Raw genomic sequence first — 17,247 nt, 5'->3', positions numbered from 1 at the left:
GTAAGTAGATATATGGTAAAATTAATGTAGCAAATAATTTTACTTCCTTCAAGACAACTTGTATATCCAAGACCACTTCTTATAGCCAATATTAAAAGTGACAAAACAAATCAAGACTATACCTCTGACTGCAAAGTAATTTCCAAATATTTTATAATAAACAATACCTACTTATTCTATCCTAGCCTTTAAGAGAGTAACAATTTAACTGTTAATCTTGAAGTTCTGAAGCAGTAATTATAAGTCTTCTTTTGCTTAAACCCAGGGGCAGTCAATTCACTCATGTTTTTTAAGTACAAGGTAAACCTTACCAAAATAAACCAATTTCATAAGCAGAATAAAATTGTTCAATAACGAGATTATTGCTAGATATTAACACTCTAAAAACTCACAACACTATAATAAATATTTTAAAGATTGAGTTAACCTTCTAATACAAAGAGAGGTTTAACATGCAAAACCATTCTTCAGAAAACACCCAATTTAGACAATTTCTAGTGCATATAAAACTTTCTGTGCCTTTTTAATAAGCAGAGCCAAATACAGAAGAATCATTTTTGACACTAAATGTACCATAATACTCTACTATTCCAATAAAACTCTTCTGTTTCTTCTTCTCAGTGAGATACAATTCTTTTTCTATAGAGTATTTAAATACCTAAGTCGAGTTATCTTACATCACAATTCATGACATTTCTTCTATTTTAAATACTATACCATAGTGATTCCTAAAGAGTGTCATGTCATACTTTTATAAAAAGAGAAAATTTCAGCCCTATTTTTCTACATACCATCGACAGATTTCCCAAGAACCCTGAAGACTGTGTAAACCGGGGCGACCTCCCTCCTGTTCCAAGAATGCAGGAAATATCTGGCTGCCTGAGGAAGCTTCGGTTAGGTGGAGTAACTACAAACAAGAGGTTAATAAAAAGAATCCAGAGTGCATGCAAAAAAATCAAGAATAAATAATTTTCAGTTTTCAATTATTTAGATTCTAACCAAATATGTTAAATGTTAACATTTCCATGACATAGACTTATTTTGGTACTACTGAGTCCACCAGGAAAAATTTTACTACAAATAGAGATGCTTTCATTATAAGGTTAAAAAAAAGGGCACTAATGAGTCAATAGATTCTTTATATTCTAATTTTATAAACTATCACACTGAAGAAGCAATAATACTGTTAGAGTGCATGGGTTTTGGAGTAAGCAGATCATTATTTGAATTCTGGTTCCATTACTTACATACTTACTTACTTATGTTATCATTAACTTCTCTAAGTCTCATTTTCAGTTTTGGCAAAAGAGAAATACCTATGTCATAGTTATTGAGTACATACGTAAATTACAGTGCCTTACACATAGTAAGAGTTCAACAAATAGTAACTGTAGTCATTATTATTTATTCTTAATTATTGATATTGCAACCAAATATTGTATTTATTACATGTATAAGTGTTAGCTATTATTATTATTATTATTATTAAATGCTTTATAAGCAAAAAAATCTTACAAGGTGGTCGAAATGAACTGGGAGTTCGAGGGATCATCTGGTTTCTCGGCGTAGTATTAGCAAAAATTTCATCTTGGGATGCCCGAACTATAGGAAGTTAAGAAAAGTTTTCCATGTAGAAAAGACACATTAAAGTCAGAATTAATCATATTTACACTATACAAAATACGTGAATACATTTTTCAAGGAATAGGTATTTTATGACTATCATTTTTTTCCATGCAAAGAGTAAATAATTCCCTCTACCATTTAAATTCTCAGATATCTACACATTGAACTAGGAATTCTTGAATTTCAAATTTAAAAAGGATATCTAATCTCAGCAAATGCTAACTATAATATAACAGCAGTAAAATCAAACATCCTTATTGTCAGGGAAAAATAAATTAATCTCATTGAATTTCAGCATTATATTTACCAAATAACATACCTGGGAGTCAAAAAAATTAATTTCTGCAGCACTTTATTATTATAGCTAGTGTTTAATACCTCTCATAAAAATTCTATAATTCTGATCCCAAATATGTTGCAATTTTTATGTTTAAAATGCAAAGGATACTTAAAACTCTTTTTTGAGCACTCTGTTTCCGCGCAGTACGTGTCACCTCTGCCTCCCGGATCACAGGGGATGACATCTCTCCAAAGCCACTCCTAAAATAACATAATCAAGTTCACATGAGTGAAGTGAAAATATAACATTTGCAAAGAACTTTATCATCATGATTGGAACAAAGGACCAAGTCGGTCAAGGTACAGCTTCATCCCAGTAGCCACACCTTTGCTTTTTGTTGACAATGCCCTTCCAGCTCCAAATCCTACTTATCTCTCAAAGTCCTGCTTAAATTTTATCTGCACAAAAACTTCTTTGACTTTCTAGCACTCACTGTTTTCTCCAATATATGGAATCTATATTATAACATTGTTTTAAGTAATTGCTTCATGAAGGTAAATTTTTCCTCTGTTGGATTGAGGCGTTCTCTAAAGAGATAGCAGGAATTATCTCTTCAAAGGATTTTCTACAGTCTTCAAAATACTTCGAACCATGGATACGATGAAAAAAATCTACTGTTTGAACTGGCGAGATACGAGGCTAAGTAAAAAAGAATTCTAGTAAATTGGAGAGAAATAATACTTTGTTCTTTCTCTCCACAGTACACTAAGGTTGTCTTCTGTCTCAGTATTATTGTAGTCACAATGCTCCAGATTGCTTCTGTCATTCTCAGCTCAAGGTCCAGAAAATAAATCGTGTGAATTAAGAGACCTGTATTTTAAAAGAATCTAACATGCTTTTCCTCCACTTAAAACCTTCAGATAGGTAGCCACCTCTGGCCTACAGAATCAAGTCCAAATTTCCTACCATGGTTTTTACAATCTGACCCCAGTTTACCAGTTCGGTCTTATATTCAGCCAAAAACATCACCTGCATACAAACATATACATCTGATCATTCACAAAGCATGCACTTTCCTGTTGTTACACCTCTATACATGTTTCTTTTACAGAGGTGGGCATTTGTCCCCTTGGTCCACCTGGTGAGCACTTTACTTATCAAACAGCCTCCCGGAATCTGGAGACACACAGATACAGGTTGGCAACTTGGTTCTTCTATTTATTACCTTCCTAACTTTGATCAAGTTCCTTGACCCCTTTTAGTCCCAGTGTTATCTATGAAAAGAGGATCATAATACCTATCCTCACAGGAATGCTACGAAGATTAAATTATTTATTAATATATTTAAAATGTTTAAGGCACTCAATGTTGGCTACTATTATTACTGAAAGACCAACTAGGAAGCTACCTCCTTTCAGAGGTCTTCCTGATATCTCCCGTGACAGGGAGACTTAATTGCTTCTTTTCCCACAGAGCAGTAAAAAACTGCTTGGATTGCTTGGTTGTCTCCTCCACAACACAACGAATTCCCCGAGTCCAAGAACCTTAAATAACTCAAGTGTGTCGCAGGAGGCTAGCAGTGACAGGGTTATAGGAAGAACTCAATTTAATCTGATTCTGGAATCTGTAATCAGAAAGTCTAGGATGAGATTTCCAGTTCTGTCAATGACTGGCTTTGTGATCTTGGGTACGTAACTCCGCATCTCGAAAGCCGGGCCACCTCCTACCTTGCCTACTCCAGGAGCGAAAAATGTTCCGCGAAAGGGCAGAACAGATGGCAGAGTCGCCGTAAGGACGCAGGGGATTATCATAATCCACATCCCTCTTCCACCCAAGTGGCCTTTCTTCCATCACCTGCAGATTCTCCCAGCCCGGGAAAGAGTCCTAGTGTCACCACCACCAGGGCCCTCCTTGGCTTCCCCTGGGAGTCGGGTTCCACCTGTTTCGTCCTGCCAACGAACAGAAGGGACAGGTCTCCAAGCTCAGGAGTCATCACCAGAACTGACCTGTCCATGATTATAGCCTTTTCCATGGAGATCCTTGCAAATTAGGCTCCAGTTTTGCCACCGCGTTTCAGCCTTCCCGCTCTCCGGAAGCAAGCCCTTTGACCTGGAAGCACTTTCTAGCTGAGTCGCCGTGGAGAAAATGGGTGGGGGCGGGGGAGAAACCACTTTCCCATTAAGCGCAGGCGCAACTTCCCTACAGCCTCAAGTCCGGTCTGCGCAGTTGCGAAGATGTGCCCGTCAGCGAGGGCGCGGGGCTGGGCCGGGCAGGAGGCGGGGCCTCACCGCATTTAGCCGAGTAGCGCGGCCGCTGCTTTGCCTGACTGGCATTTGTGGGCGTGGTCCAGGTGCCGAGTTATTCTACCGGGAAAAGACATACTATACTGACAGTTTAGAAAAAATGTGAAGTCGTTTCCAGGTAGTCTCTGTAAGAAAGAACCTGGACTTGGAATTCAGACGTTCAGACTCTGCCATACACCTCAGGGGTCCTCTGTCTCTCACTGTACTCCCTGAATTGTAATGTAAACCTCCTACAGATTTTGAAATTGTTTTCCCTAATGGTTATTTGTTCTTTACTTGTTATGTTTCCCTATTAAGGAGAAAAGGATTGCCTGTCTTAAAAGGCATACAAGGCGATGATATTTCCCTCTATTTCAAAGTGCCATATAGGGAAAAACTAGTACATCCGGGCCCCGAAGGAATCCTTCGAAGTTTTGTCGAAGGATTTTGCTTTAATCCTGGGAAACTTCATACCTTATTCCCGCTGAGACAACATGGCGGTTTGGAAAAAACAAAAACAAACAAAAAACGTGGCTTTGGGCTCCATGTAGGCTTGAACCCCCTGCAACCAAGGATTCCTCATTTGTGGAATGAAGATAACACCTTTAATCACAGAGTTCTTGTGAGGATTAAAAAAGAGATGTCAAACGTACACTGAAAATAGTAGTCATTGACATGTTAATTTTCTCCTTCAATAACCTACTTGATGAGTCCCACACTGGTGCTCTCTCATTCTGCCCATCTTTTAATTTTCCTATACAAAAGTGCACTTGTTTTCTTTTGGAAAGTGAAATGTGGTCCTAATGATTTCTGTCAGAGCCAGGGCAAGTTTATTCGAAGAGTGAGTCTGGTTCAGCTTCTTGCCATGCATTTCCTGGCAATTGAATTCATATAATGTACTTGAGAGACTGCCCATAAGGCACTCGATAAAAAGGAAGAGTAGTTTAGGGCAAAGGATTAGCCCATATTAGCCCATATCAGTTCATATGCAAAGAGGAAACACTCGTTGAAAAGTGCACCAGGGTTCTTTTTCGACACATTCAGTTGGTAGGCATGAACACCATACTACTGTAATATATTTCAAAATATATTCATTTGATTTCTTTAAAACTGCTTAGAAAAAACTTGTGTGGTATATAATGTATGCATTCTGACTTTATTTTTAGGGTTCTTGGTTTCAGTGACAGAAAATCACTATACCTAACTTAAGCAAAAGGGGTTTTACTGGAAGCCTATCTGGAGCACACAGAATTGTTAAGAAGCTGGAGAAAGGCTTGGGGAGAAAAACAGCTTCTCAGGAACTAAAGGCCAGGAAGCAGCCATCCCAAAAGTACCCAAACCCAAACTGTCAGGTCAGGAGCATCGTTTCCTCTCCCTCATCCTAACAGCTGAGGAAAGCAAACTGCTTTTTTTCCTCTGCCCCAACTATTTATTTTGAAAAATTTCAAACCTACAGAAAAGCTGTAAAAAATAATACAATAGGTGTCAATATACTCTTCACCAATTACTAACAGTTTCCCACAATTGCTTTTCTTTCCTGTTTGTTTTTTGCCTCAACCATTCGAAAGTTAGTTGTAGACAGCTTGACACTTCACCCCTAAATACTTCAAAATGCATCTCCTAAATTAAAGACAAGACATTCTTCTATCTAATACAGTAAAATAAACACTCAGAACCATTAATATTGACAGAATACCACAATTAACATATTCTAATTTTCCCAATTGTCTCAATAATGCCTTTATAAAAGCCTCCCTCTAATGCAGGATCCAGGGAAGGATTATGCATTTAGACATCATGTCTTTTTGTTCTACTTCAGTTTAGAATAGTCCCTATTTTTCTTTTAAATCATTAATATTTCCAAGAGTTCACACCAAATTTTGCAGAATATTCCTCAATTTGGATTTGTCTGATTGTTTTCTCACGATAAGCATTTAAAAATATCTTTAGAGTGACAGAGTGCAGGAATACTACATAGGTATTGTTGAGTATGTCTCACTTGATCACATCAGATGGCACATGACATCAATTTATTTCAGTTTCAAAATCTGCCTGACCTCTCTCCTCCCTCATAAGAAAGCATCCTTTCACCTGGCACGCCTTTCTAGCTATTGTCTTTTCTATGTTCTTCTCTTCTCAGCTAAACTTGTTTTGGTTGCATTGGAAATGTAAGTGATTCAGCCTTCAGGATCTGATTTGTCTGTCTGGCACTGGTATTTTATTGCTACTGTCCCTACCTCAGATTTTATATTCTAGCCGTATTTAACTACAATTCCCCAGTATTCTGAGGCAATTTGGCATATGTTCTTCACTCCTATAGATTGGAGGCAGAAAAGGAATAAGCCAATGCCCATGTCATAGACTGCTATGCACGGATTGAAAAGATGTTTAGAGAGTTTTAATAACTTGGAAGTGTTTATGTTTTGCTTTAAATGAAGGAAGTATGTTGCCATATTGTATGTAATAGCATGCTTATAAGCAATATAAAAATGCATTAAAAATACTAATGCAAGGGGTGAGGTGAAGGTGATAAAGAGATGAATAAGGGGACCATAAAGGTTTGTTAGGGCAGTAAAAATACTCTGTATGATACTATAATCATGGACTCATGTCATATATATTTGTTCATACCCATAGAATGTACACCAAGAGTGAACACTTATGTAAACTATAGACTTTGGGTCATGTTATATTAATGTAAGTTCATCCATTATAACAAATGTACCACTCTGGTAGGAGATGTTGGTAATGACTACCCACCATGACCTGCCAAGTTAGGAATTTATGATCAGAGCACTCTGTGAGGTCACTTTACATAGAACCCTTTTTTTTTTTGTCCACACAGATATACATTTTTTGGTGGGGTTGGAGAAGGAAGGGAAGGGTGGTAGTGGTGATAACATATGGTTTGAGGAAAAAAGCTTTATGCCAAGGTCAAATGGGGTCAAAATTTAAACGTGGAGTCCGGTTGACACTCGATTGTCTATCTTCCCAGTAAAGCAGTATAGTGTAGTGGGTAGAATCTTGGTCAGTTATTTCACCTATCTACATTTCAGTTTCCTCTTCTGTAAAACTGGGATAATAAGAGTATTGTCCTCAAGGTTTATTCTGGAGATTAAATAGTATTTATGTAGCAACTTCAGAGGTAGTACAGAACACAAGTTTCCTTGGGTTGAATCCTGGCTCTCCCACTTACTCAGTGGAGCCTTCAACGAATTACCTCTCTTTGCTTTTGTATAACAGAAATAATAGTACCTACCTCACAGATTTATTGTGAGGATTAAATATATATATACACACACACATTTATATACTTATATATACTTATATATATATATGTGATATATATATATCACTTAGAATAGCGTTTGGTATATAATAATCACTTAATAGTGTCTAATTGGCTAAACATTGCCTAATATTATAATGTACCACATATAGTAAAAATTCAATATAAGAGTTTGCTCTTTTGTTCAGCTTCAAGAAGGTCGAGACCTTATCTGTTTTTTTCTCCTATACCTTTTGTCACTTGGTAGGTGCTCCAATTTTTCTTGGATGAGTGGGTCATTTCCAATTAATACAATTGCATTTAATTCCTCAAAAAATATTCTAGTAAGAGTATCTACATTTGTATAATTAGATTGAATTTATATTCATTTGTATTCATTTATATTATATTCTGTCATATATAGATACTTCACAATACTATCACTTCAAAAAATTTCTTTATCATCTTAATCTTGAACTTAAAAACGGGAAGGACTGTCAAATAATTTATTATAGCTTCTCTTAATTCTTTCAAATTGTGTTCAATGGAAGAGGAAAATAGATTGGTGAAATGTAAAACTTTGTAATTTAAGTCACTTTTATTGCCGAACTGTGATTTATACATGTCTGGGAGACTTTTAACATGAAATCATAAATATATTATTGCTTTATAGAATTTTAACGGTAAGGGTTAGCTCAATATAGGTTTCATTGTGGCTTGTGCTTCTAGTGCCTTAAGCATAGAGTAGTCAGTGACATTTTCAAGGTGGTGGTGAATTTGCTGACAAAACGTTTGCCAGACAAATAAATCAATTGCAATGATTCTTCTTATAAACATCTCAGGCCTCATCAATAGTGGAAATGATCTTGGGGGCAACTGAAAAACTGAAATCATTGTATTCTGTTGATATAAAACTAAACCACAAAACTATTTTTGCAGCTTAGGCATTTACCTTGCTGTTTTCATATGCTTCTCTGCTTGGCATAGAAATCCTGTAAATCAAACACACATTTGTGTTCTGAACAAAGATTTATTAGGGCTCTCGAGAGAGCACTGCTTTGTTCTGTTTTCTCTAAATAGCACTATTTATACTCTGTTTAGATTTTATTATGAAAAGGAGGTAGCTAGCATGAACCTTACCCCATAAATTCGACTGAAGAATAAAAGTCACATTAAAATTTTTTCTTATGCCATCATAGTTCTGACTGAGCCTTCAACCTGCTTGGTTTGGTGAGTTGAAGGCAGGACACTCAACCTCACACATCATGGGGTTTTTCTCTTCTGTTCTGAGGTTTGTACAAGAATCCACGGGGTGGCTTCTTGTGGTGCTAAGAACACAGATGAAGGCATTTAGTCTTCAGTTCACTTTATCTAATGCAGGTCATTGCCCAGATCTCAGTGTTTTGGCTGAAGATGGGTGGCACATGCTGCTTGCATGCTGAGTGAGGTGGAAGAGGACAGGGAAGGGGAACACACACACTATTATCTTACTAAATGATAACCTTTTAAGAAACGATGTAACGAAAAATTTGAATGGCTAGTTACCATATATGTACAGTTTTCTTTGTCTATAAGTATCTTCTGATTAAAGAATCTATATGAAAATATGTCCTTAAGAGGCTGCAGCATGCATCCATGATGCTATGAATTTATTCTTTAACAACAATCAAGTTGTCAAGATGTTATTTTAATGATTGAAAATGTAGTATATTTAGTTCATAAATCAAGAGCAGGAATTGACTTTTAAAATACTTTGAGTATATTTTGAGCTACAACATATTGACATATAAGAGCAAACTATGCAGGTTCTATAAATAGAGTGCATTTAAAAGCATAAAATGATAGAATGTGGGTATTGGCAGTGCAACATAATGCTAAGAAAAAACTGTGTCTGTCTCAAATATTGTCCTTGAATTTTGTTGGAAGCTCGAGTCTGTGCTACAAAAGGGCACCAAATAAATTTGTGCTTCAAAATCCATACTTGCTTCCTATTTGAAAATTTTAAATGAGTTTAATCTTTAGGAAACTGCCTGCCATCCTGGGGAGTCTTTCCGCTTTTTTGTCCTTCATAAGATCAACTGAAGTTCTTTGGCTGTGTAGAAAGGTTGAATTTTAGATAATAAAAGAAAGCTAAACTCCTTTGGCTCTTTGACGATTTTTTTTTTCCAATTTAAGTATAAGGTTATGAGGATGACTTAATTACTCAAAAATTTTTAAATTCGTGTTTACCTAAAGATAGCATAACAACTTTAGGGAAAAAGAAATAATTTAAAAGTAATCCATATTACTACTACTAGCACAGTAAGTTTTATTATTACATATTATTCTCACGTTTAAATTCATTTTACATATAACAATCATGTAGCTTTTAAAATTTATATTCTAGAAACTTGATACTGACAATGAAAATCCTCTATAGCTTGTGCTCCTGTTTTTTTTCCCCACCACTATAATTTTGCTTTTCTTCTCCTACCTACCGAGGTCTCCCTAACTTATCCTTCTCCTCTTCTATAACCATATTAGCAAACTGGTGTGTATCCTTCAGTACCTTTTAGAAGCTCATGTAATGCACACACACACGCAACACAATTTTCTGTATTTTGCTTTGTTCACTTTCAATACCTCATAGAAATCCATGTCAACCATTAAACATTAAACTCATTTTTTCATGGCTGCATATTACATGAATCATAATTTATCCAATCATTCTTTATTGTCATTCATCCTATTTCTGCTTTTTCTTGTACAGTGTGGCAATAAATAGTCTTGTGTATCTATCCTTTCATTTCTTTGGTCTAGCTATTAAGTGTTGGATAGCTGAATCGAATATACCTACTTTGAATTTTAATAGACATTAGAAAATAGCAAATTAAAATTTTGGTTGACCCAAAAGCTCTGCAATGCACATTTCCATCAGCACTATGTGACTCTTTCTTGCCCTCTAAACTCCCTCTGGAACTGTAGTGTCTTCACTTTCCACGGCTGACAAATTCCATCTGTCCCATTTGGATGACATCCTGAGACCTGTCTTCTTTACTGTCCCTGAACACGAGCCTTGGCAGAGGTCTTAGGGCAACAAAATCATTGATTCTGTATCCGGCATTAGCCACATCCTGCCAAGGGGAGAACATCCTGGCCACAGGAATACCATGTACTATTTCAAAGTGGAAGGATGAGGGGAGGGGTAGTCTGTGACACTTCCTTCTTTAGTGACATCCTCTATGACAGAATTGGTAGAATGAAATAAGTGGCATGGTAGTAGCTCTTTGTTTTTGAAAAATTAAGAGCTAGTTGTTAGGTTTTTGCTAAACAGTAATTACCTACTGGTCCAGTTTCTGCAAAGAACTCAAGATGTAGTTCAAGAATTATTACTGTCTTTTAGTCTAATAAAGTAAACTCTGTGAGTCTCTAGTTAAAATCTTGTATGTTCCAAGTCATATTTTATTGAAGTCAAAAAATTCAAAGGAATGAATGAGTGAAGTGATGAAAACTATTTCCAGAATAGGTCTAGTAGAGGATAACTGAATCAACTTCTGGGACCATGTATCTTAAACATGTAAACCACACAAAAGCTTACCGTCTTCTTGCATCATAGCTTCAAGTAATTAATGGTTAAGGCTTATCTGAAGAAGATCCAAAGACAAAAATTTCACCCCTAATTCAGAATATACTAACAAATATAACCCCCTCTAAAATTTATTGGGTTGAATTAATCCCTATTCAACGTCTTTCACTCCAACCAAATGAATTATCATTTAATACGTGCGCCTGTCCATTATGCCCATTTCTAAAAAACAAAAAACAAAAAAACCCACAAATAGAATAAATAAAATTCCATTCAGTGCAAAAGTTGGATATAATCTTCTAAATCATGAGTTTGGTTTCAGCAGCACTCATTTTCTTTGAATATGAAACATATATGTCTGATTAAAGGTGGGGGGTGAGGTAGAGGAAAAACCCTCGTGTCTGAAAATGAAAAACAAAGTAAGAAAATATAGTTTGCTATTTATATCACTTCTAAATCTAAGTGAAAGGGGAAAATTTCTGTCATCACTGAGAAATATAAACTAGGTATGGTAGACAGGGTGCATGCTAACATAAGTGGAAGGTAGTTTGGTGAGATCATTGTTAACAGCATTCCATGGACACTATGACGCTATCTTGATTCTGGAATTCTGGAACCAGCCCAGACTGGAATTCTTATTGACCCCTGAAAGTCTTGTCTAATTCTAAGCTTCCCTCAGAATCTCTGCAGAGTGGCTTAATTCTGGGGCTTTCCTAGGTGAGTTCTCTAGGGGAATCCCTAGGTATGCTGATTCAATTCAGCATGTTTTGGGTTATTCTAGAGTAACTGGTCTTTGTCACTGCAAAATCAGTAAAACACTGTGTGGTAGGCTGATAATGGGTCCCAAAGATATGCCCATGACCTAATGCCCAAACCTGTGAATGTTATTTTTGCAGACGTGGTTAAGGATCTTGAGATGAGATTACCCTAGATTGTCTAGGTGGTCTCTAAATGCCATCACAAATGTCCTTAAAGGAGAGAGATGAGACACACACAGAGCTATGTAGATGGAGGCAGTTTGGAGTGAAGGTGGCCTAACACCAAGGAATGCCAGCAGCAAGGAATGGATTCTCTCTTAGAGCCGCTAGAGGGAGTGAGGCTTTGCTGACACTCTGATTTTGGACTTTTGGCTTCCAGAATTTTGAGAAAAAGTTTGTTGTTTTAAGCCACCACATTTGTGGTACTTAGTTGCACTAGGAACTAATGCATACTGTGTAACTGGGCCACCAATATTTTTTTTTTTTTAGAAAATAGAAATAAATCAACATGAAACAAAGTTAATAAAAATCTATCTTCCTAAAACATTTGTTGGTAACACTAAAGGGCCATAAAAGAGGAACAAAAATGATTACATTATTGGAAATAGAGAAACATTCCAATGACATGTATTTGAAAGACGCCTTGTGGCCTTGGTGCAGCTGAATTTGAAGTATGTCAACAATGGCTTTGAAACAGACTTTATAGTTCCTGCACAGACTAATTAGAAGATGGTATTTCCAAAACTATCCTATCATATCCTTAGATTAGTAGCCTATTCCTCACTAAGAAGTATATATAGAAACAGATACAAATGAATGAAATCACTGCTGGCCTATAGCATAAGACAAGTGGAGGGGAACATTATCTTGCTCCCTGCCATCAAGAATGTTGTATTCTCAGGCTATTTGCTGCCCTTTGTTAATAGCAATCCTTTGGAATCCAACCCTCTCTTCCCCATCCCCAGCCCTCTTAGGCCAGACTCTTATTTTTCTTTCTCCAAGCTTAATCTTTATGAAAATTTCACTCACATTCATGGTTTTAGTTGCCTCCTATATGTAAGTGACTTCAAGGTCCAACTGTTAAAACCCGCCTCTTCTCAGAAGATATTCATGAAAAATATTTCACTTAACGTAAACTTTGTCTTACCAAGTTTTTGCTCATGTACAAAAACCATGATTCCTTGCTGGCTTCTCTATCATCATTGGCATTCAATCCCTCTGGTTCTGCTAATATAATCAGATGTTTCTTTCACTCTTTCCTTCAGCCCCCACAGCTAAGCTATTAACCAATTCTCTAGTTATTCTTTTAAAAAATTTCTTGGGCTCCTCTTCTCATCACAGCTCCAACCCTAACCACTTCATGCTTCCAGCAGCCTACAAGTTGGCTAGGTCAACTCTAGCTCTGCCATCACTCCTCCCTGGGCTATCTTTCAGACAGTTGTAAAATCTGTTACTTTAGTTATGAGATTCTCATTTAGAATAGTAGACTGGCTACTTGGTAACTATCCACTATACAACATCGCAATCTGATTGTACTCCATTTCCAGTATGGAAAGACACTCATTTTTTCCTGCCAGCCATGTAGTTCTCCATCACTGATTTGCTCAGAGAACCTAATTAACACTGCCTGGAGTAATACTAATAGAAATATAATTCGAATAGTTCATACATTTCAAAGCAAAACTACAATTGTTACTGTTAGTCACTTGCATTAGTATGAATAAAAAAGCATGAACAATTTGTGGTTAGGTATCAGTTAGTAGATTTTCACTTGATACTTTTTAAAAAATATATATTTAAACTAGTTTCAAGGATACAGTACATTAGACATCTATAATGTTCATAAAATGACCCCCCCAATTACTCCCTCCTTCCCCTGGCCCTCCACTTAGCCATCATACTAATGTTAACTACATTCCCTTTTCCATGCTCCCCATGCCCAACTATCAACTAGTAATTTGTACTTCTTTAACCTTTCACCCCATTCTCCCAGCCTCCCAACCACTCTCCCCTCTGTCACCAAAGTGTCCACTATATTTGTGAGTGTTTTTGATTAGTTCTTTTCGTTCCTTAGATACTGCATATAAGTGAAATCATATGTATGTATCTCCCTCTGACTTATTTTACTCGGCATAACCTCTAGGTCCACCCATGTCATTGCAAATGGTAGGATTTCATTTTTTTTAATGGCTGAGTAACATTCCATTGTATATAGGAACCATCATTCCTTTATCCAATCATCTGTTGATGGGCATTTAGGTTGCTTCCATATCTTGGCTATTGTAAATTGTGCTACCACGAATACTGAAATGCATAGGTCTTTATGAATTATTGTTTTGGTTTTCTTTGGATAAATACCCAGAAGTGCAATTGCTGAGTCAAAAGGTATATCCATTTTTAATTTTTTGAGGAACCTCCATACTGTTTTCCATAGCAGCTGTACCAATTTGCAATACTACCAACAATGTATGTGGGTTCCTTGCTTATTTGATACTTTTTGACTGCTCTTCCCCACCATCAGTGCACTAAGCACCTTTCTAGCAGGGGCTGAGTTTACTGTATCTTTTATTGTTTGCTACTCCCCTCTGCCCAAAGCACAGCAAGTTGCACTTTCAAAAGTTTGACAGTACAGTCATGTGCTGCTCAATGGAAATATGTTCTGAGAAATGCATTTTGTCACATGAACAACATAGAATGCACTTACACAAACCTAGATAGTATAGCCTACTACACGCCTGGGCTATATGGTATGCCACCATCGTATATGTGGCACGTCATTGATAGAAACATCGTTATGCGGCACATGACTATAATAGTTTCTTGTTCTGAACTCAGTGCTCACAAGGGACATAAACTACCACACTATAAATAGAAATGTGAATGGGTAATAATGGCAGATGACAAAAACATTAGTCTTTGATCTTTGCCTATTTAAAAACTGCCGTAAGTTTTTGACTTAATATATTATCCACATAAAAATACTCTAAGATCTGTCTGTGCTTTTGTTTTCAGGAAAAAAAATAAAAAACCTGCATTTTGACCCAAATAATAAATCTGGGTAACTATTCATCACTGCATAAGGAAAATTAGGTTAACGCAGGTTCGTAATATACCAAGAGTAAAAATTCTCTCCACACCCTTTCAGACAAATCAGAAATTACTGATTACCTATATGATAAAACATGTAGACATGTAATACTGAATACATTTGTTGATTCTTAGATACAAAAATCAGATTTCTGTAATTTGGGGCAAAATCTTTTAATTCTTATTGTCAGTAATCTATAGGCCACTAACAAGGATGTTTTAAAGGAGCAAGTTCAAATTATGTGCAACATGTGGAAAAGATTTTTTTTAAAAACCTGCAACATTTAGGAAACATCTGTTTAGCAGTAAATATTTTATTTCTACCTTTCAAAGATAAACTAATGTCAAGCCTACAAATTCAATCGCTCCTTTAACAGGTTTCATAGCCAATTTTGACAAGTATCATCAATATCCATCCTAACAAATACTCATGTACTTTACTCTCAACAGTCATGTTAAGGGAACATAAGTTTAGTTGTAGTCTCAATTTATTACACTTCTCTCATGCATGCATAAAATACCAGCTGTATTGATGCACTGTAACAAAATATGGAACAGATTTTTAAGTTTGAGTCCTATAAATCATAGTTTGTTAAGGCTTACTGATAGTTTAAGAGAAGACTGCAAACACTAAGATTTCTAAGATAAAGTTGAAAAAGTATTAATTATAAAATACTATAATTCCTTTCTTTCTACATTTCCAAGATTTAAAAGAGAGGAGAAAGAACAGATGGGGATTAAATTCAATGAAGAAACAGAGGTTTAAAAAAAATATTGCAGCGATGAGTTTTGATTCTAAGTTTGCTGCCCCACATCTAATCAGAATGATTAAAAAAGCAAAGTAAAACTTACTTTCATAAATGGAAGTTTTAAAACTTTGTATTTATAATATATACGTGGTAAAGACTACATATTTAAGAAAGGTGGATAAACATGAAAGTCAAAATAGGGTTTTTATACTTCTTAGAAAAATTAAGTGAAACATCCTTCTGGTTTTCTCCTAAAATTCAAGTTTCTCCAAGTATCCCTGCCTGGGGACACGATGAAAAGGAACTCGTGAGTTTTCTGACTGAATTATTTTAGTGTTTTTCCATTAAAGCACCAGAAAAGTCCGTTTACATATAATTTACATTTCTAAGGTTGTGTTACTATTTTATATGGGAGATAATGGTACTTTCTGCGTAACCACAGCCCTATTTCTATTAGTAAAATACAGAATCGAAATATATATTTTTTGATCTAGAGGATGGTACTGGCATTTACTTTACTCTTTAATTAATAACAAGTTATATTATCATTCCCATTTTACAGATAAAGAAATCAAGGCACCTAACCAGGGTCACATGCTAGGAAGTGGCAGAGCTGGGATTAGAAACCCCAGAAATTTGGTTTGAGCCCATGCTCTTATTCACTATACTAAACTGTCCATTTGTACCCCTAACATTCACCTGTAATTAAAACAGTGGTTCTCAACTGGAGTGATTTTGCCCTTCAACACCCCCTCTGCCCGTCTCTGAATCTGCTAGAAGACACTTGGTTATGTCTGGAGACAATTTTCGTTGAAACAACTGGAGGGTGGGGAAGGTATGACTGGCAATGAGTGGGTGGGGACCAGGGATGCTACAAAAATCCTGTAACATACAGGGCAGCCCTACCCCCTCAACTCATTATCCAGTACAAAACATCCATAATGCTACAGCTGAGAAATCCTACGGTAGAGTATAAATTCTAGGAGGGCAGGGTCCTAAGTTGATCTCAGATGCTGCTCTATCCTCAGACCCAGAACAATGCTTGACACAGAAGTACTTAAATTTTATCTGCTGAATATTTTTGTTTTTAAGAGCCTAGAACTCAGATTGGTACATAGTTGGTAGGCAACAAACATTAAAGATAACTGAATTGGGGTGCCCTCAAAGAGGGTCAAATGGATGTAACAGGACAGTAAATCGAAGTAATTTTAGTGTTTCACAATCCCACTTTTTGGGGGTTTAATTTTCCCTCAATGGCTCTAAATAAAACCAGTTTTGCCAAAGGGAGTCTCTTCGGTAAGTAGGACTTCTGAGAAAACAAACATTCCTTTTTTTTTTTAGATACATGGAACCTTTAAATACATGAATCTGCGAGTGAAATATATAAGGAAGGAGACCTTTTTCTTTTTGAAATGAAAGACTTTAAGTATCGCATTCAAATAGCATGTATTTAGGGGATTAGTAGGCCCCCTAAGCTAGATGTTACCACGAATTAATTGCTATGCTCCAGTGGCTGGCAAATACTTACAAAGTTTGAGTTAAGATTTGTTTACAAGTTTCAAAAAAGAACTGAATTACAGAACACACAGACAAAGGCAGATCTGTTATCTAAAAAGAAAGTAGTACTTTAAG

At 36.2% G+C, this 17,247-nt stretch overlaps 1 protein-coding gene across 2 annotated transcripts in view; it reads right to left on the bottom strand.

Annotated features, from left to right (window-relative positions):
• NUP107 (nucleoporin 107) overlaps window positions 1-4,067 on the bottom strand; it is a 35,731-nt gene extending 31,664 nt beyond the window's left edge. For both annotated transcript variants that reach the window (XM_039865960.1, XM_039865958.1), the window contains exons 1-4: window positions 3,913-4,067; window positions 2,075-2,166; window positions 1,516-1,602; window positions 792-907 (exon numbers count right to left, since the gene is read on the bottom strand). In XM_039865960.1, coding sequence (XP_039721894.1) covers window positions 792-907; window positions 1,516-1,602; window positions 2,075-2,166; window positions 3,913-3,938 — 321 coding nt within the window. In that variant the 5' untranslated portion in view covers window positions 3,939-4,067. The remainder of the gene's footprint in view (window positions 1-791; window positions 908-1,515; window positions 1,603-2,074; window positions 2,167-3,912) is intronic.
• Between the last annotated feature and the right edge of the window lie 13,180 nt (window positions 4,068-17,247).

This window comes from Pteropus medius, unplaced genomic scaffold (genome assembly GCF_902729225.1).
Source record: "Pteropus medius unplaced genomic scaffold, Ma_sr-lr_union100, whole genome shotgun sequence".
In the NCBI taxonomy this organism is placed as follows: domain Eukaryota; kingdom Metazoa; phylum Chordata; class Mammalia; order Chiroptera; family Pteropodidae; genus Pteropus; species Pteropus medius.
The sequence above is the reverse complement of the archived record's forward strand: the minus strand, read 5'-3'. Positions and strand labels throughout refer to the sequence as shown.